The sequence below is a fragment of the Coregonus lavaretus genome (genome assembly GCF_964263955.1).
Source record: "Coregonus lavaretus genome assembly, chromosome: 4".
Classification (NCBI taxonomy): Eukaryota; Metazoa; Chordata; class Actinopteri; order Salmoniformes; family Salmonidae; genus Coregonus; species Coregonus lavaretus.
The window spans coordinates 28,962,720-28,984,512 of NC_139991.1; the positions used below are offsets into that span (position 1 = coordinate 28,962,720).

A 21,793-nucleotide genomic window follows, 5' to 3' on the forward strand; every position below is an offset into this window, starting at 1 on the left:
ATTAAAATAATTAGGGAATATTCCATTCTATTCTAAATGGGGCAAATTATACGAACCTGGCAGGTGCATGGGCATAGATAAGACCAAAAAAAGTAGCCTATAGGTAAAGGATCATTCTTCATTTAATCAGATATTGACAAGACTGGTTGTCAATTAAATAATTTACTCAAATAGTTTTCTTCTTGTCCTCAAGTTGTTCCCAGCCCTGTCGCAGTCACACATGCGCAGGTGCAGAGTTGTCGGTTTGGGGAACGCGCAATGACTCACTATTTTGCAGGAAGATGGAATTTACTGCCTCAAATGTTTCTCGTGCCGTAACACTATTTGGCAGAGGAAGGAGAGGGGAAGGTTTTTGGCTGTAGAATCGGTGATGCCATCAAACGGAGACAGGGGAGAAAGCGGGAGACGAAAATATCCTTCATATCTTGCTATAACTTCACAATAAAGCGGGTAAGATATCCCGACACACAAACAGCCATTTTCACAGACAGGAAGCCAACCACAAACATGAATTCGAAAAGGTCTCTATGCGCGCGTAACATGGGTTTTCAAAATTGGGGTGGAAAGGAGGCTGGTTTGAGGCATTTTTGTTTTCATTTGAAAATGTGTTTCTTGTCAGCCAGCCAGAGTACGACTGCTTGGTTTTGGTACTTACTCTCCCCTCTGCTGCGGGGATTGTAAATAATAGTTATGCAATATGGCTGACATTGGCTACTGAATCTACTAACGTTAGCTAATTATGTACTGCGCTGGTTGCAGACAGCATTTATCTTACCATTTCAAAACAGTGACCACGTTTACATGCGCACAGTATTCCTGATAGTAGCTGATATCCCGCTTAAAGTCAATTTAGGTTTGATCCGAAAATTGCTCGGAGGCTTAGTATGGAGGGCGTGACGCAATTGCGGAGCCGCTGGAGTCATGCAGAGGCCAAATCAAACTGTACCGCATCGCCTTGCGCCTCTCAAATTTTGTAACAATGTGGAGGGCTCCGTATAGATCCGCATTGACATGATTGGTTGACGTTAGGTGGGGGCGGTACATCCTGTATAAAAACAAGCTAACTTCCTCGATAACTTCCTTCACCATAGCTCTGATCCGCTAAGCACAAGAAGTATGAAAGCCCTGACATCTGTGGAGGCTGCATCTCAGTAAATGCTGTAAAGCCACTTCAGATGTCGGATTGACCAATCAGAGCCTTTTAAGGTAATATTCGGGATAAGCTGTTTACATGAACATTTGATATCCTGATCATCAGTATCCCTGTCCATGAATAAACAGAATGTTCCTCATTTAAGTATATGGGTTAAATGGAATAGTAACTGACATATGGACACTGACTGTAGGCCTATAACCTCTCACATGTAGCGTAATATAATATTAACTACTGCAGAATTATCTATTTCTTGCAGTGAAATTATATAACAAATGTTAATTTTGTCTTTGGAACAGGAGTGGAGAAATATGATTTATTTCTTTCAGCATCTCTTGAGAAAATGTGAATGTGCGTGTAATGTGTTATCTTTGACACTGTTATGCAAGCAGACAGTATTTCAACCACATAAAATATGCACCCAAGACGAACTGAAGTCTTATCAGAAACGTGTTTAATCGTTTTCTTAGCTCTTCATTTCCTTAAAACGGTCAAACTGATGACATTTGGACATTTTGCACAGGACCAACTTTACCAGACATTGTTCTGGTGAGCTCTACTTTATTTAGTCTTCTGGGGCAACAAGTTATGACAGAAGAGAAGCTGTATCAACCTAATGGCCTACCAAATGTCGGAAATTATAATATGGCCTACAAATTATTAAGCAGAAACTTAACCAGTATATGCTAAAAGTAGCCAGTAGTAAATTATAGTCAGTTAATTATAGTAGGCTAAATTATTATGGAATTCTTGTGGTGGATCGAAATGCACAGGTAGCCTAGTTTAAGTGATTTGTTTGAAAATCAGAGGAAAACATCATCACACAACACCCATGATATGTGAAACTTAGCCTGTGCAGACTGCAAAACAATAGTAAACGGGATAAGATGTTTACATGCCACAGTATCTCATCTTAGATCAGCATATCCCAGGCATCTTATCCGGTTTTCTCATAACCGGGATACAAGCTTTTTCAGGTTATTGTAAACGGGATATGATATTTATATGCATCAACTCAGAAACAGAATACTTGAGTATCCCGAATAATAACGGGATATTGGTGTGCATGTAAACGTGGTCAATTTGTTGTGTTGTCATGTCCTGAATTGATGAAGCAGTCGCTTGATTCAGAAGCATTGGTTGCCTAGTCAAGATAACTAGCTAGGTAGTTGGGGTTTGCATGCTAGTGTTACACTAGCCCAATAATTGACTAAAGGAGCCTAATGTTACTCCTTATAGTCCAACCTGTTCTGTTTAGAGGCAAATTGTCTCTGGCAGCCAAAACAGCCAATTACTCCATCTAAACATGAATCGATTCTCAATTGCGGTACAGTTCTAGAAACATTAAGCCCTCTACTTTGATATCACATCAAAATAATTTCACAAAAGCAAAATATACAAATGCAAAATATACACTGTTTTAACCGGTTTTAACACAGTTGCAGCTGAATTTTTCAGTGACAACACGTTTGTGGCGTCTATCTTCCGTTTACACACAGATGTTCTTCTTCGATGAGGTTTAATGGCGGTTGGCATCCAATAAATGTTGCATTACTGCCACAAACTAGACTGGGGTATAAATCCCTTACACTTTCTGTGGAAAAAGGAAATAATAATAATTTTTTAATACAAATAAATAAAATACCCTGCCATCTAACCCTACACTCATTAAAAACCCACCACCCTATTCCTACCTCAGGCCAACGGCCTGGAAGGACGGGACACCACCACTCAACACACCCTGTAACTCTTCTGACGTCAAATCTCGTACACCCAAATACTTTTCTACAGCTGCCACTACAACCTCTATTTTCTGCAACTTACGTTCCATCCCTGCGGTACAGTTGATAACCATTGCTATGAACGCTAAAAAGCCAATCTTACTGAATCATATATCACTCATTGGCCAGTTCCTTTTCCCTCCATTCCTCCTCTGTATTCCAAGTATAAGGCTCCTTTTGATAATATTGCACTTCTCCTGACATACATCTCGTTCATGCCCTTTCAAGGGCCGCCATTTTCCCTACCCTCCCCACACAGGTGTTCGGAGACGCAGATAGCTAATTAGCACAGGGTTGTATTCCGTTCCTTTCATAGTGTAGTAGTCCTAGCCATTCACCGTGGGAAGGATTCAAGTGCAATGGTCAAGTGCGGCGCTCTCTGGTTGAATTTGATCTTTTAGATTTGAATAATTTTCATTTAGATTAACGTTAACCACATTACAATGATTTTCAGATACAAAGATGATATTATAATATATATATATATATTTTGTATATCTTTTTTTCTCAAATGTGCATATCAGGCGACCCCACATGGGGTCGCGACCCCTAGTTTGGGTAACGCTCCTTTAAGGCGTACATTAGGGGAATGATAATCTCATACTCTGCAAAAGTTCAATCTGATTTAAATTAAAGAAAAATACCAAAAAAAATTACTATGTTACAAAAAGCCCATAAAATAATCTTGATAAGGTAAAGAAGAAGAAAAAATCTGAACTTAAGCAGGAATACGATCTTTTACTTTTCAAGAGAGCCAATAACTACAGGTTAAACTCAAATAAAGCATCCTACTTAATGGCAAATAAACCTGGTAAATATCTTGCAGCTCTCACAAAATGAATAAATGCTAAACCAGTAATATTTTTAAAAGATAAAGATACAAAAGGGGTAATTAGAAACAAAAGCTTTTAAATGACAATTATAAAAGCTTCTATGAAAAATCTATATAAATCAGAATTAAACAACAGTTGAACGGATCCTATAGCCTTTTTAGACTTAACAACTCTGAAGCAATTATCAGCAGAAACCCCCCCCCCCCCCCCCCCCCACTAAAAACAGAGATCACCCAAGAAGAAATATTAGATACAGTTAAAACATTTGCACGGAGAAAAGCACCAGGAATGGCTTTCCCATGGAATTCTATTCAACATTTGGGGAAAAGGTAGTCCCCCTATTTACACAAATGACAACACACGTCACTCAATTCAGTACTTCCTAGTTCCATGTATCCACTTGTTATTTCAGTTATATTAAAACCAGGAAAATCTGGAGTCCCCTGCTTTGTTTAATAAATTGTGACAACAAAATAATAACAAAGCTTATAAGCAATAAAATGGCAAAAGTATATATATATTTTTAAATGTTTTTTAGGGGGTAGATCAGCTTTAATATTGCAGATAGATTGTAACTTCCATCATTGTAAATGTTTTGTCATACCCATGGTATATGGTATGGCTGTCAGCCAATCAGCATTCAGGGCTCGAACCACCCAGTTTATAATCACATTTATATAATCATTTATTTTGGTTTGCAGGTCTTCGCAGAGACCTGCCGTGATTGTCATCCCTGAACAGAGACATCTGCCTGCTCCGAAGTCAGTCCTCAACCATCCGTGGACAATCTGGTTGAATACCATAATCTGTCCCTATCCCTGTTTTCTGCTTTCACTGGGTATCATTTAACTTTTCACTCCCTCCCTCCCACTGGGCAAAAAGTCATCAACATAAGGGCATTTTGTCTTTTTTTCACTCAACTTTTAACCTAAATCCAATGACATGGTGACATTTTTTGTTGATTTCACGTTAGCTGACAACTCAACCAAATGCAAATCAAATCTAGTTGTTGAACTGACGTCTGTGCCCAGCGGGCTGTTTCCATTTTCTGAATTGGTTGCCATATAGATTTTCACTTTCTCACTTCCTCTGACTGGACCCACTGGATTCTATTAAGATTTATTCCCTGGCTATCATCCATCTCTCTGGGCTATAACATAAATCATTAATGTTTTCATTACGTTCATATTTTTATATCCCAGACTTGGTACCATAGATATTTTCACCCTAGTCTTGCAGCTAGGCTGCTCCCCTATATCCTGATGAATGAAGACCCCATTCGGGAAGAGCACCCCGGGCCAGAGATCCAGAGCTGATGCAGGTTAGTTTGGCTTTAATCAGGCTCTTTATAGATGTTGCCTGCATCCCAAATGGCATCCTATTCCCTGTATCACTTACTTACTTAGCCTACTTAGGCCCATCGCTCCTTTGGGAGCATAGGCCATCAACCACTCCTCTCCATGGCACTCTGTTCTAGTGTTGTACGGTAAACTGAAATGTCTGTACTTTTTTTTTATACTAGAACATGAGAAACGGTTCGGTACTAGAATTGTTATTACTTTCGGTACTTCTGCCAAATGTGTCTCACGTCGTCAACTGATTTGAAAGAGGATCAAGTATGTCTATCAGCGCAGCCGAGGTCCCCTTATGGCTCGAGCCCACCGTGGCTGCTCCACTTACTCATTGCTAGCTCTAGCCTGTCCTGAGGAACCACTGCACTCACTGAAGTCTGGGCTGCGTCTTGTTAGCTCCCCACTCATGCGGCACAGAAGTTAACACACTTGAATAATGCAAAACAGCATTTATAAATGTTGCAACTGTTAAATACTGTTCGCAAAACAATGGCATTACAGGCGAGAACACTTTACAATACAATATTGAAGATACCAGTAGCTTCCAGCTTTGTAGGCTAACATCAAATCACTACCCTAGTACTTTGTTTGTGATACCATAATGTAAAATATGCTGATTTCAAAGCTGATTGTCAACATAGCTACAGTCATTGCCAAAAACTTTATTCACTTTGTCTCCCTCGCCTGGTTACGTCTTTCCTGTCTCTCTCACTGTGTGTGTGAATGATGTCATTAGGTCTTAGAGTAACTTTCATAAAAATACAAATAAAATTGAAAACCAGATGTTTTAGGCCTAGTTATAGTGAAACACAGCAATTCTGGTCTTCATATATTTTGGTATTTTAGTAGTAAATCTAGCTCTTTCTGCCCCTAGCTGTTCAACTCTACCATTGAAATCGTGATGTAGAGGCTTGTGCCTCTACATCATCTCAAGGGAGGGCTCTGTATGAAATACACTCCCTTCTAGATGTGCTGGGTGGTACCACCTCAAGGCTTACTATAAAGCAGGTGACAGCACGCCTTATTTGGTAATAAGGCGCGTGTGCCAATATATGTGCCAATATATGTGCCAATATATGTGCCAATATATTTTGCATGATGCTTCCTTGACTAGACTACTGACGTTACCCAAAATTCAAAAAGCAGTAAGGCACATTTCCGCATATGACCAAATTCAACGTTTTTGCTTACCCTTTCATACACATCTATGTGCTTTTGCGAAGAAAAAAACAACATGTAGGCTATGAGGATTATACATTTATATTCGTAGCTACAGCCATCGTAACAAGAAATAGATGACAATGGTGGTCATCTCAATTCCTTGTGTTTTTTCTCAACTGCTATGACTGATTGGTGGCGCAGTCCACTAAGACAGTTGGGTCATAGTTCAATAGATGGGTTAGCTGACAACGTCACGAAAACTATAAGCACGCTTCCATGGGCAAAAGTCAGCGTGTTGTGATTCTGGATGGCCAGATTGCTAGAAAGAATGACAAGAAACTGCCATGTGGGGAATCGTAAGTGGCTCGTTTCATCTTGGTATTGATACTAGAGCTGTGTTGGAATATCCATACTAACATACTGTATACTACATACTTAATGAGTATATACTATATACTATTAGTTCATTTTAGTATACTGTAAACAAATGGTATCCTTTCAGTTAAGCGTACTAGCGCTTCGCCTGTCTACCGGAAGTTGATGCTGTTGATCCTCTGTAGCTCAGCTGGTAGAGCACGGCGCTTGTAACGCCAAGGTAGTGGCTTCAATCCCCGGGACCACCCATACACAAAAAATTATGTATGCACGCATGACTGTAAGTCGCTTTGGATAAAAGCGTCTGCTAAATGGCATATTATTACATATAGGCTACTTCTGTTGCTATGCAACCTCTTGCTAGCTTGTTAGCATAACAAATGACTAGCTAGACATTTTACGATTTCGGGTGTGTTCATAAATTCAATCTGGAGTGCCAAAGTGCGCAAATTCAGAGCGTTGTCAGATTGTCCGTTCGTAATTTCAGAGAGTTTCGCTCTCGGAGTGTACACTGGACGCTCTGGCCGAGGAGTAGGGTTGATCCGAGCATTCTGACCTCACAACGGCACCCAAGCTAACTGGCTAACGTTGGCTAGCTTGCTAGCTACTTCCAGACACAAATGAGGGAACACCTCACTCTGACCACTTTACTCGCCCTAGCAGAGCTGGTTAGGCTGTTTTCATGTTATCCAGAGCGTTGGTAACTGTGCTGCTAAATCTGAAAACGTTGTGAAGCCATGCCCATTTTCGGAAGAATTGCATTGTGTGCCCTAAAAGCACGGAAATAGTGTCCACTGCCTGTATACTTCGTATTTTGGCGAATTTAGTATGACATCCGGGAACTTTTGACATACTAACTATATCCATACTATGACCAATAAGCATACTACATACTCAATTTACGTCACAAATAGTATGGTTAGTATGAGTATTTGAACACAGTTTGTCTTGTTTTGAGGTGTTTTGACTGATTTCATGTCAATGCTAATATGGCAAAAATTCTCTAGCCAGCTAACCAACAACTGTAATGAAGTATTTGAGAGAAAACAAGTGGTCATTGTGCAAATTTATTTATGTTTTCAATAAACATTGGAGAGGAACTATAGTTGACATGTTGTCAACAATCTAAGCCAACCCCCTCAAGTTTTTCCCTGTTGTTGCGCAGGTCTCGGGTTTGTTGCTAAACAACCAACCCGTCTATGGTTGTGAGTTATAACCCCACAAGGGGCAGATATCTTTTTTATTTTTTTAATCCTTAATTTACAATATTCATCCCGTGCCCACACACTTTTAATTCTGAAAAGTGAAAGCTTACCTGTGAGAAGGGTTTTTATGTAGTACCCACGACCAATCTGTGAGTTAATTTGACCATTGCCAATGGCAGTGGACCTCTGGTAAGTAGGCTATGCTTTAGTGAGAAAGTGTTGGGATCAGGTACTACTACGTTTACCTTACCCCTATTTTTACATTTTAAGGCGCAAAGACTGAAATTGGGGTTGAGAGTTACCCTTTTAAAGAGACAGTGCACACTTTTATAAAAGAAGAGATTGCTTCTTCTATGCAAATGTTGTTGTTCAATAGGCTACTAGGGATGTAACATTCACCAATATGCATCAGTCCCTGGTTGAAATATTTAAGATATGAGTGCATCGGTCCGCCAGTTCACTAAAATTGTTTGCTAATACTTTCCGAAAATACCTATCATCTTTTGTGACAACTGATGCGTCCTCTCCTTCAGTCTCGAACTAAGCATTTAACTTTGTTGGCAGTCATTGATCTACAAGTCATTTCGCATGCCGAACAACCCCAGGCAATATATCAGTAGCCTAGTCAAACTGCATGCTGTTTCGCACACTGACCAGCGAGAGGTAAGCGGCCTATTTCTGATCTTGCACATCTGTGCATGGCACCTTCAGCATTCAAATGCTTGAAAAATGGCTTGCATAATATTAGGCTTTATTAGTTGAGTGACAACCAATGGTTATTGTTATCAAATGCTGTTGGAAAATTGTGTTTTACCGGAATAAAAGAAAGCTACCGGAGACACAACTCTCATCTGGCTATAGCCTATACAGTGTCTTCAGAAAGTATTCACACCCCTTGACTTTTTCCACATTTTGTTGTGTTACAGCCTGAATTTAAAATTGCTACAATTTAGATTTTGTGTCGCTGGACTACACACAATACCCCATAATGTCAAAGTGGAAATATGTTATTTGAAATGTTTACAAATTAATTACAAATGAAAGCTGAATTTGTCTTGAATCAATAAGTATTCAACCCCTTTGTTATTGCAATCCTAAATAAGTTCAGGAGTAAAAAGTTACTTAACAAGTCAAAATAAGTTGCATGGACTCACTCTGTGTGCAATAATAGGGTTTAACATGATTTTTGAATGACTACCTCATCTCTGTACCCCACACATACAATTACAGTGGGGAAAAAAAGTATTTAGTCAGCCACCAATTGTGCAAGTTCTCCCACTTAAAAAGATGAGAGAGGCCTGTAATTTTCATCATAGGTACATGTCAACTATGACAGACAAATTGAGGAAAAAAAATCAAGAAAATCACATTGTAGGATTTTTTATGAATTTATTTGCAAATGATGGTGGAAAATAAGTATTTGGTCACCTACAAACAAGCAAGATTTCTGGCTCTCACAGACCTGTAACTTCTTTTTTAAGAGGCTCCTCTGTCCTCCAATCGTTACCTGTATTAATGGCACCTGTTTGAACTTGTTATCAGTATAAAAGACACCTGTCCACAACCTCAAACAGTCACACTCCAAACTCCACTATGGCCAAGACCAAAGAGCTGTCAAAGGACACCAGAAACAAAATTGTAGACCTGCACCAGGCTGGGAAGACTGAATCTGCAATAGGTAAGCAGCTTGGTTTGAAGAAATCAACTGTGGGAGCAATTATTAGGAAATGGAAGACATACAAGACCACTGATAATCTCCCTCGATCTGGGGCTCCACGCAAGATCTCACCCCGTGGGGTCAAAATGATCACAAGAACGGTGAGCAAAAATCCCAGAACCACACGGGGGGACCTAGTGAATGACCTGCAGAGAGCTGGGACCAAAGTAACAAAGCCTACCATCAGTAACACACTACGCCGCCAGGGACTCAAATCATGCAGTGCCAGACGTGTTCCCCTGCTTAAGCCAGTACATGTCCAGGCCCGTCTGAAGTTTGCTAGAGTGCATTTGGATGATCCAAAAGAGGATTGGGAGAATGTCATATGGTCAGATGAAACCAAAATATAACTTTTTGGTAAAAACTCAACTCGTCGTGTTTGGAGGACAAAGAATGCTGAGTTGCATCCAAAGAACACCATACCTACTGTGAAGCATGGGGGTGGAAACATCATGCTTTGGGACTGTTTTTCTGCAAAGGGACCAGGACGACTGATCCGTGTAAAGGAAAGAATGAATGGGGCCATGTATCGTGAGATTTTGAGTGAAAACCTCCTTCCATCAGCAAGGGCATTGAAGATGAAATGTGGCTGGGTCTTTCAGCATGACAATGATCCCAAACACACCGCCCGGGCAACGAAGGAGTGGCTTCGTAAGAAGCATTTCAAGGTCCTGGAGTGGCCTAGCCAGTCTCCAGATCTCAACCCCATAGAAAATCATTGGAGGGAGTTGAAAGTCTGTGTTGCCCAGCGACAGCCCCAAAACATCACTGCTCTAGAGGAGATCTGCATGGAGGAATGGGCCATAATACCAGCAACAGTGTGTGAAAACCTTGTGAAGACTTACAGAAAACGTTTGACCTGTGTCATTGCCAACAAAGGGTATATAACAAAGTATTGAGAAACTTTCGTTATTGACCAAATACTTATTTTCCACCATAATTTGCAAATAAATTCATAAAAAATCCTACAATGTAATTTTCAGGATTTTTTTTCCTCATTTTGTCTGTCATAGTTGACGTGTACCTATGATGAAAATTACAGGCCTCTCTCATCTTTTTAAGTGGGAGAACTTGCAGAATTGGTGGCTGACTAAATACTTTTTTTCCCCACTGTATATGTAAGGTCCCTCAGTCGGCCAAGGAATTTCAAACACAGATTCAACCACAAAGACCGGGGATGTTTTCCAATGCCTCGCAAAGAAGGGCACCTATTGGTAGATGGGTTAAAAATAAATAAAAAAAGAAGACATTGAATATCCCTTTGAGCATGGTGAAGTTATTAATTACACTGGATGGTGTATCAATACACCCCGTCACTACAAAGATACACGCGTCCTTCCTAACTCAGTTGTTGGAGAGGAAGGAAACCACTCAGGGATTTCAACATGAGGCCAATGGTGACTTTAAAACAGTTACAGAGTTTAATGGCTGTAGTTACTCCACAATGCTAATGTTAATGACAGTGAAATGAAGGAAGCCTGTGCAGAATACTCCAAAACATGCATCCTGTTTGCAATAAGGCACTGAAATTAACTTTATTTCCTGAATATAAAGCATTATGTTTGGGGCAAATCCAACACATCACTGAGTACCACTCTTCATATTATCAAGAATGGTGCTGGCTGCATCATGTTATGGATATGCTAATCGCTGCCAAAGGTGATTCTTACTCAGGGAGTTGAATTTAATAAAATAAAATAAAATTCTTTTTTTTTTTTTTTTACAAATGTTTGGATTTTTCTTCCACTTTGACAGAGTATTTTGTGTAGATCGTTGACAAAAAATTACAATTAAATCTATTTTAATTCCACCTTAACAGAAAATGTGGAAAAAGTAAATGGGTGTGAATACTTTCTGAAGGCACCTGCTGAAATTAGATTTAATTTCGATTGTTCAGGTTCACCATCAGCAATAGTTTTGGTAGTTTTGCTTAAACCCCATTGAACTGGGCGGTTTGAGCTGGGTTAAAGCAATTAAACATATGATTTTTGTTTGGCATATTTTATAATCTTAACCAATACCATTTAGTAAAATGGTCATGTGGTTTTACATTACATTACATTACATTTTAGTCATTTAGCAGACGCTCTTAACCAGAGCGACTTACAGGAGCAATTAGGGTTAAGTGCCTTGCTCAAGGGCACATTAACGTCATTTAGCAGACGCTCTTAGCCAGAGCGACTCACAAATTGGTTTTCATTATAGGACTCTCATATTTTTTGAAACACGCATTCAAAGATCGTTGAAAACCAGGAAGTGAACGTGAACAAAACCGAACCTCATTTACAACAATTTGTTTGTACTAATTGTGTATAAAATGGGAAATATATAAGGTTGTAACACGTTGTTGACCCCTAAAACATAATTTGAGAATGATTAAATTACTAATATAGTTTTGTTTAACAATTTTAGGAACTCTTGAAAAATATGCTCAACCAGGCGGTTTAGTTGCCCATTAAAGGAATGCTATTAAGTCAAAGCTAGTGTTAATGGACAATGGATAAATATTATGGGATTTCTTTGTCTGTGCAAATAAAAAACAATATTTTCAAATCCATATAATTATTTACTGTCTGCCTGTTATCTACAATATGTTTCACAATATCATTCAGCACATTTTAATTTGACTGGTTTTCTAAGCATATAAACTGTAAACGCATGAATTTACATGTATTTTAATATTCCTATTTTGACACACAAAGGTATAATTTTATTAATATTTGATATTAGACCTTCTTTAACTAGACTTATCTTCCATTATTAGTAAATGAAGCAGAAATGTAATAATTTTAAAAAATTCCAATACAAAATTAGTTTAGTCTAATTGGGCAACTCAACTAGCTGGTTGAGATATTTCTAATCCAATTTTATTGGTCACATACACATATTTAGCAGATGTTATTGCGGGTGTAGCGAAATGCTTTAAGATGCATTATCTATCAAAGTTTAAATAATGTAAAATCTTCATTTATGGCCTATACTGAGGCTAAATACACATTTTTCAGAATTTGTTGTTGTTGATATTTTGTCTTGGTGTGGCAGTTAAAGCATTAAACAATCAGTATATATGGTCATTTTTAGAGTTGTCCTCATTATGAATGTTTATTATTTCATAATGAGGACAGCAATCACTTTTGCCAGCGGCAATGCATGGTTGAAGCAGGAGAAGCTCACTCCCTAAACACTACCAAACAATCAAAAACATTCATTTTGATACGTTGTGCTATATTCAGTATTCATTGTCATAGCTGTCATAGCAATTTTTTAAAGATAAATATTGATACATTACTAGCTCAAACGCTTTTGATCTGGAAAAATGACAAGTGGGTGATGGTGATTTCAGATGTGAAATCACCAGAAGTGGGGGGAGAAAAAAAGCATACATAATTACATAATAAATTACGGTATACATAATTTACACGCACACAGACAGAGAAGTCAGCTCAGACAGATCCAGCTCACAGGCCCAACTAATGAGCTCCATCAACAGCAGATTTGAATTTAGAACGGAAAATAAATGTGTTTATGCAACAAATGTAAGAGCATCGTTTCGCACCAAATCTCATCGATTCGTTCCTGTAATGAAACTGAGTCGCAACTAATAATTTCAAGCTAAAACGTATCATTCCTGTATCGGAGCCCATGTATCAATATATACGTATTGAATCGACTTGAAAGGGAAAGATGCACATTCCTAATCAGTACAATATTTTTTAAAAGCCCCAAATGGAAGGGAAACAGATAGGTTTTCTGTAGCCCCATGAAATCAGCCAAAACAAGATCAATAACTCAATGCATGCACACACTCCTATTGAATATGTATTCACCTGTATTGTGAATAGGCCGAGGCTACATTTTGATTTACCCATTTTATCAATAGAGATTTACCATTCAAATAAAGGATTACCATTATGTTGGATTGGTAAAAACAAAGTAAGTGATTTATGTAATTGATTCATTAATGAATACATGACTGTCTCTGAAAAAAGATGGACATGTAAAATGTAATGATATTGAACTCAAAAGATCTGTCTGGATCAAGTGCCATTCTGTGACTTTAGCAGGGATTTTTTTGCCGTGGTATTGTTTTGGTATCGAGTGTCGTGATGGTACTGAGTAGCATGATACTTAACCTGGTATCGAAGTCAAACTTCTGGTATCGTGACAACACTACTCTTTTCTGGGCAGTCTTCTCCAGCTCGTTCCACTCCAAGCCGGTTCTCTTTGTATCTGCCTCAAGCTCCCGCCTCCAGGTGTTTCTCGGGCAACCTTTTTTCCTTTTGCCTGCCTTGTGGGTTTCAGGATGGAGCCCGGATGACGCTGGAGGACACCTATTCCCTTTATATTGCACTACTGTTGTTTCCTTAATAGTGCACTTATTTGGACCAAGGCCCTTAGAGGCTTTGGTCAAACATAGTGCTCGATAGGCCTGTAATAGGGAATAGGGTGCCATTTGGGGGACACATGCTTTGTGGTTTACTTTTGTTATCTTCAGATGATAATCAGGTACATTTAGCCTACTGATAAGAGTAGAGTAGGCTAGCTACAGAATATATTTACTACATTCATTTGCATTAGAAGAACATTTGTTATGTTTTTGTTTTTAAGGGCACGCAGGTGTTTCTGCAAATATGAAGAAAAAGAACTCCCACAAGTAAGCCAGGAATCCTGTACTTACCTTAGCTATTATGTACCCTTTGTGATTGTGCATTTGTAAAACATTCAGCATTCAACTGTTCTGAATATACATTTTGTGTAGTAGGCCTATTAAATGAACGGCTAAAACCATCTGCAGCCTGCTTTTGCCCAAGTAGAGAACAGCGGTGCTTGGTTAGATACGTTAATTATTTAGTCTAGTAGTGCCACGCTGAATACCTGATATCTGATACTGGTCTTTAGTGGCCTGCTGAAGTGAATACAGAGCTAGTATCCGCTGTGCAGGGAAACACTAAAATGGTCAGTACTATATTCACACTTCAAAGTACACAACCTTTATGGGTCTCATGTAGACAGATCCAGGGAACAAAAGAAAGCAGATAAGAGTACACACTTGACTGTATTATATTGCCATGTGCTACAGTGCATTTGGAAAATATTCAGACCCCTTGACTTTTCCCACATTTTGTTAATTTTTTCCTCATCAATCTACACACTTTATTATGACAAAGCGAAAACACGTTTTTAGAAATGTTTGCAAATTTATTACAAATAATAACAAGAAATACCTTATTTACATAAGTATTCAGACCCTTTCTATGAGACTCGAAATTGAGCTCAGGTGCATCCTGTTTCCATTGGTCATCCTTGAGAGGATTCTACAACTTGCTTGGAGTCCACCTGTGGTAAATTCAATTCATTGGACATGATTTGGAAAGGCACACACCTGTCTATATAAGGTCCCACCGTTGACAGTGCATGTCAGAGCAAAAACCAAACCATGAGGTCAAAGGAATTGTCTGTAGAGCTCCGAGACAGGATTGTGTCGAGGCACAGATCTGGGGAAGGGTACCAAAATATTTCTGCAGCATTGAAGGTCCCCAAGAACACAGTGGCCTTCATCATTCTTAAATGGAAGAAGTTTAGAATCACCAAGACTCTTCCTAGAGCTGGCCTCCCAGCCAAACTGAGCAATCGGGGGAGAAGGGCCTTGGTCAGGGAGGTGACCAAGAACCCGATGGTCACTATGAAAGAGCTCCAGAGTTCCTCTGTGGAGATGGGAGAACCTTCCAGAAGGACAACCATCTCTGCAGCACTCCACCAATCAGGCCTTTAATGGTAGAGTGGCCAGACGGAAGCCACTCCTCAGTAAAAGGCACATGACAGCCCGCTTGGAGTTTGCCAAAAGGCACCTAAAGACTCAGACCATGAGAAACAAGATTCTCTGGTCTGATGAAACCAAGATTGATCTCTTTGGCCTGAAGGCCAAGCGTCACGTCTGGAGGAAACCTGGCACCATCGCTACAGTGAAGCATGGTGGTGGCAACATCATGCTGTGGGGATGTTTTTCAGCGGCAGGGACTGGGAGACTAGTCAGGATCGAGGGAAAGATTAATGGAGCAACGTGCAGAGAGACCCTTGATGAAAACCTGCTCCAGAGCACTCAGGACTTCATGCTTCGTAACAAGTCTCTGAATGTCCTTGAGTGGCCCAGCCAGAGCCTGGACTTAAACCTGATCAAACATCTCTGGAGAGACCTGAAAATAGCTGTGCAGTGACGCTCCCCAGCCAACCTGACAGAGCTTGAGAGGATCTACAGAGAAGAATGGGAGGAACTCCACAAATACAGGTGTGCCAAGCTTGTAGCGTCATACCCAAGAAGACTTGAGGCTGTAATCGCTGCCAAAGGTGCTTCAACAAAGTACTGAGTAAAGGGTCTGAATACTTATGTAAATGTGATATTTCCGTTTTTTATTTTATATACACTTGCCAAAATTTCTAAAAACCTGTTTTCGCTTTGTCATTATAGGGTATTGTGTGTAGATTGATGAGTGAAAAAACTAAACAATTTAATCCAATTTAGAATAAGGGCTGTAACGTAACAACATTTGGAAAAAGTCTGAATACTTTCCGAATGCACTGTATATATTTAATCAATTCAATATTTTATTCTATTTGATGTACTATAAAATGGATCTAGCTAGATTAGCAGCTAATGTAAGGGACTGACAGCCATCAGAAGGTTTTCCCCCTTTTCATTGGCTAAGTGGATGTTTGTTCCCCGAATCCCCCTTTTTCATAAGTTATCTGAAACATCGTTCAGGAAACAAAAGAACAGCATGGGGCCCAACCAGGCGGTGTCGTCGGCGCCGCGGCGGAACATCGTGGGCTGTCGTATCCAGCACATCTGGAAGGAGGGGAGCACTACATCTCAGTCGCAGTGGAAAGGCACGGTGCTAGACCAGGTGCCTGTCAACCCCTCGCTCTACCTCATCAAGTACGACGGCTTTGACTGCGTCTACGGCCTGGAGCTGCATAAAGATGAGAGGGTACAGGGCCTCGAGGTGCTCCCTGACCGTCAATGTAAGGACTTGGTCTATGTACACATTGTTTATATTGATTGTCATTTGGAAATGATTGATAACGCAAAGTCGCAAACAAGTTTTGGTTTGTGCTGTAATGGTGTTACATGTTCATGGTGCTCCTAAAATGTTAATATCAATTGTGAGTTTAATGATCGTTGATATTCACAAGTTAGTAACATTTCCAATTTATAAGTTAAACATGGCAAATAAACTTGAAACTTGATGTTACCATGTACCCTGTACCATGTACTCTGTTGCAGCCTCTAAGCGCATCAGCGACGTCAACCTGGCTGACACAATGATAGGGAAGGCAGTGGAGCACATGTTTGAGACGGAGGACGGAACTAAAGACGAGTGGAGGGGCATGGTTCTGGCCCGGGCCCCCATTATGAATACCTGGTTCTTCATCACCTACGAGAAGGACCCCGTCCTGTACATGTACCAACTCCTAGACGACTACAAGGAGGGAGACCTGAGGATCATGCCTGACTCAAGTTAGTCCTGTCCTTAGAGTTAGGCTGCACTTCAAAATGACAATAGGCCACTCTCTTGATTGTAAGACTGCTTAAAGCTAAGATATGTGTACGAGTGTATTAACATTTTATAAGCATGTATGAGCCTTTATAATGTCTCTATACTCTCCTGAAGGTTGCTTTTCATAATGGTAACAGGAAACTCTCTCTTCATTATAAAATATTTGTGTTCTTCATTGTCCAGGTCTCTCTTGATAAAGAGATTAACCAGATTGAATAAATAGATTGGTAAACATTTTTGAGTTTCCAATGTGATTTCCCATAAATTAATTACATATGGCAAATAAACTTAAACTTGAGTTATTGTTTGTTTCTTAGATGACACTCCGCCTGCGGAGCGGGAGCCGGGAGAGGTGGTGGACAGTCTGGTGGGGAAACAAGTGGAGTACGCTAAAGAGGATGGCTCCAAACGAGCTGGCATGGTCATCCACCAGGTGGAGGCCAAACCCTCTGTATACTTCATCAAGTTTGACGACGACTTCCACATCTACGTCTACGACCTGGTCAAGACCTCCTAAAGGCCACCTTTGACCCTTGACCCTTTTTCACACTACCAAGCCAAATCAAGCAGTGCTGGTCTGTTTACGTGTCCATCCACCATAGGTGAAAAGGACTATGTGGAAAAAATATATCAGAGCGAGCCAGTACAGCCTGGTTCGGGTCAGTACGGTAGTGTGAAAAGGGTACTAGGTCACTGGGCCCAGAGGACAGGAGGCCTGTCTGGGGAGTTAACGATGGATGCGGAAGTTGTGAAGAACTCTACCATGCAGGAAAGACGATCAACCACCACCATCACCACATGAAACCTTATCTTATCCACCAATTTTCCCAAAATTTCATGTAACTACTTTGAGATGTGACAGACGGACAGCTGGATTGGATATTTCACTGAAGCCTTTGGATTTCTACTCGTGAAGCATCTCTGATGGTTCTAGTCAGAGGAGAAAAAGGGGGCACTGTGCAACTGAGTTAGTGGCCACAATTTGTTTTTCAACTGTCTATCCCCTGTAGTTGAGTGATCCTAAGGATACATCCCATCAATCTCTTTGTAAGGGAAGGGACAGGGAAAAGATATCAAGCATTATATTTGCACACTGCATATAAAGTTAGTTGGCATCTCATTAGATTTTTTCAATGATTTGATGACCAAACCAGTCATAGTAATGTATCTCCTATGTATGTGTGTGTGAGTGAATGAGCTCTGTGTAAAAAACATTTTTACATGCAGTTCTGGAGTCCCCCTATCATACAGAGATCAGTAACTACAGTACTTGGGTTTGTTTCAGTTTCGGAGAATCATTCAAACCCTGACTATGATTATATTTGTTTCTTTGTAATGTTAAAAGATATGCAACAACATATGCAGTGAGCAAAGAAATGTGTGTAAGTTATGAGAGGGAGATGACCATTGTTTTAAAGGGATACTTCAGGATTTTGGCAATGATGCCCTTTATCTACTTCCCCAGAGTCAGATGAAGTCGTGGATACCATTTGTATGTCTCTGCATGCAGTTTGAAGGAAGTTGCTAACTAGCGCTAGTGTAATTGTTAACTAGCATTAGCATAATGACTGGATATCATTGCCATAATCCTGAAGTATCCCTTTAATTCAAACATTTCCATTGTTTACTTTATACTGTATTTAATGTATATTCATTAAAAATGATAGTTTAAAACTGATGCAGATTTAGTTCTATCAAAGCACTAATTTCAAAAAGTCTTCATAGGAAACAGAGGATTTAAGAGCACTTGTTTGTTTGTTTTTTTGTCTTTAATGACAATTATATGTTGATCATCTCAACAAACACTATTCAAAATGGTTAACCAGTGAGAGCATTAATCTGTTGTCCTGAGACAGTTTGTTTAATATGCCTTGCCAAATCCCTCTACCCTTATCATTCATTATTCAATCATAATAACAGCAATAATTATTCATATAATAATTGTTTATTGTCGTTCTTGTATTCAGATGTTTACAACAGTTTGTTTTGTTGGGAAAATCAAACACGATTTCTATTTTCGTGACTTTTTTACTTGTCATACATTACTTAGAATCATCACATTCTTCTTCACCTCTGTGTTAAATACACTTTCTGTTTAATTGTCAAAGTAACATTTTAGTAAACTGTTTTCTCATGCCTTTTAAAAACGGAAGACGGTATGGTAAAAGCACTGCAAAGTAAGCAAATTATTTAAAGTCAAAATTCCACACCAGCTCCTCAAAAGTGTTCTAAATTCAGCAGTACCACTACAACAATACTAAAGTGATTTTCAAAACATTTTCACACAACTGTTAATTCACAATAAGTATTCAAAACTTTAAATGCAACACCCACTTTATGGAGCGCATGAAATATTGTACTAGAGGTTACTCGCCTTGAAATAGATTATTATTTGCTGTGTGTGTGTGTGTGTGAGAGAGAGAGTGCGTGTTTGTGCGTGTGTAACCAAACTACATGTTCCACCAGATGACCTTAGTATGCTCCTTTTAGGAACGTTACAACGGTTGTCAGAGAAACAGTGGGCAACTAAGTGGTCTAGAACATCTAAGATACAGATGTTGTTAATTACCATAGTAACATAAATGTTCCATGTGACCGTAACCCCGAACACTCCACTCCACCCTTACTGCTGTTTCTCCATGCCCTCCATGACACTGAAGCAGTGTATGTCCAAATGCACAGATGCAGTCTCTGAAGAGAGGTAGTACTGTTCTTTACAGTATTCTGTGTAGTAACAGAACAGATCAGCTGTTGTGACTGATTTGAGATGAAGTCCCTCTGTTAGAGGAATAACTAATGCTTAGTCTAGGTTATACACAAAGTATGACTGAATGGTAGCTTTAGAGATGGATAGCAAAACCTGAGAGAGTATGTATATCGGTTATAATAAGGATTATAATTTTAGGACCCTGTACAGTACAAAGCCCCTCTATATCAGAAAAGCTACACACAAGTATCTTCTATAACCTGCAAAACTTGTGTTTTATGCAAGATGTCGCCTTCAGAAAACAATTGGAAGTGTTCGATGGATTGGCCTTTCACACTTACCTACTGTAGTATTGTACTGTGTTTGATGTCAGTTCATTGTGGAATTTTTTTTTTAAGACGATGGAAAAACAGACCATTCTTTTTGCATGAGTAGCGAAAGCAGTAGAACTGTAAGTGGAAGTTAGTGTGAGAAATGAGATGCATGTGTGTATCTCTCATTTGATTGAAGTTTTTCTATGATATGTTCAATGTGTTGCTTATTGTGATGTTCCCTTTTTTGCATTTCTAAAGAAAAACTAAGTAATTTTGTGTATTTCATTTTTTACCCTGACCCGCTATAGGATCAAACTCACTGGTGTTGTACGTGGTGCCAACAGAAGGGCCGCTGGGTGGCAGTGTTACACAGCATTTGAGGGATCATGTCTTTCACATATAAAACTGATGTCCGAAAATACTTATTTATATGTATCTCTTTTGAGTGCCACAATGAAAATATGAACTCAAAGAAAAAGGCCTTATAAAATTGGTAGGGGTGGGGAAATGTTGATATATAAATATAGTGTATATATATATATATATATAATATATATATATAGTGTGTAAGTGTATGCATGTGTGTGGGTGTATAACGTAGGTAGCACATCTTAGTTACATATCCGAAGAATAAATAATGTACGTAGACGTTTTTGAGAGAAAAATACATTACATGTATGTGGACACCCCTTCAAATGAGTGGATTCAGCTATTTCTTCCACACCCGTTGCTGACAGGTGTATAAAATAGAGGACAAAGCCAATCAATCTCCATAGACAAACATTGGCAGTAGAATGGCCTGTACTGAAGAGCTCAGTGACTTTCAATGTGGCACCGTCATAGGATGCCACCTTTCCAACAAGTCAATTCATAAAATTTCTGCCATGCTAGAGCATCCCCAGTCAACTGTAATTGCTGTTATTGTGAATTGGAAACGTCTAGGAGCAACAACGGCTCAGCCTCGAAGTGGTAGGCCACACAAGCTCACAGAATGGGACCGGCGAGTGCTGATGCGCGTAATAATCGGCTGTCCTTGGTTGCAACACTCAGTACTGAGTTCCAAACTGCCTCTGGAAGCAAGGTCAGCACAATAACTGTTTGTTAGGAGCTTCATGAAATTGGTTTCCATGGCCAAGCAGCCGCACACAAGCCTAAGATAACCATGCGCAATGCCAAGCGTCGGCTGGAGTGGTGTAAAGCTTGCCGCTATTGTACTCTGGAGCAGTGGAAATGCATTCTCTGGAGTGACGAATCACGCTTCTCCATCTGGCAGTCCATGGAACATTTCTGGGATCTTTTATTTCAGCTCATGAAACATGGGATCAACACTTTACATGTTGAGTTTATATTTTTGTTCAGAAAGTATAATTAGGGTTTTCACTTACACTTAATTGTGTTTAAAAAAAAAAAAGAAACTATATGATTTATATGGCCCCTTTTAGATGATGTTGCTCTTTAATAACTTTGTAAAATACAGTGCAATTGGATGGTTGCAGATACATGTACTGTATAGTTGATTCTTCATGTTCGTTGTTGTCTACTTGGCTTCTATTTGACCGTGTCATCTTTTATTGTTCTGAAGAATGTAGATAGTTAATTTAATTTGCATTTAGAGGTGTGCACACATTTAAAAACATGT

The 21,793-nt window shown here is 39.4% G+C and overlaps 1 protein-coding gene across 4 annotated transcripts; it reads left to right on the top strand.

Annotated features, from left to right (window-relative positions):
• Positions 1–326: 326 nt before the first annotated feature.
• LOC311128640 (spindlin-W-like) lies at positions 327–20,497 on the top strand. 4 transcript variants are annotated; one of them, XM_084160828.1, is made up of 7 exons: positions 361–450; positions 1,092–1,206; positions 4,469–5,088; positions 14,186–14,231; positions 16,338–16,597; positions 16,860–17,093; positions 17,451–20,497. In XM_084160828.1, exons 3-7 carry the CDS (start codon positions 5,034–5,036, stop codon positions 17,648–17,650), a joined length of 795 nt encoding a protein of 264 aa, XP_084016954.1. In that variant the 5' UTR covers positions 361–450; positions 1,092–1,206; positions 4,469–5,033; the 3' UTR covers positions 17,651–20,497. The 4 variants fall into 4 exon arrangements, with proteins under 4 accessions (XP_084016953.1, XP_084016954.1, XP_084016955.1 ...); XM_084160827.1 differs by lacking the exon at positions 1,092–1,206 and having other exon boundaries at positions 327–450; XM_084160829.1 differs by lacking the exons at positions 1,092–1,206; positions 4,469–5,088 and having other exon boundaries at positions 387–450.
• Positions 20,498–21,793: the final 1,296 nt, after the last annotated feature.

What these genes read in the sequence shown, in the direction of transcription:
- LOC311128640 (XM_084160827.1), top strand. Translation starts at nt 5,034, where the DNA reads ATGAAGACCCCATTCGGGAAGAGCACCCCGGGCCAGAGATCCAGAGCT. An exon ending in GAGATCCAGAGCTGATGCAG is followed by an intron (nt 5,089 to 14,185) that starts GTTAGTTTGGCT and finishes TTTGTTTTTAAG; the next exon opens with GGCACGCAGGTGTTTCTGCA. An exon ending in GGTGCTCCCTGACCGTCAAT is followed by an intron (nt 16,598 to 16,859) that starts GTAAGGACTTGG and finishes ACTCTGTTGCAG; the next exon opens with CCTCTAAGCGCATCAGCGAC.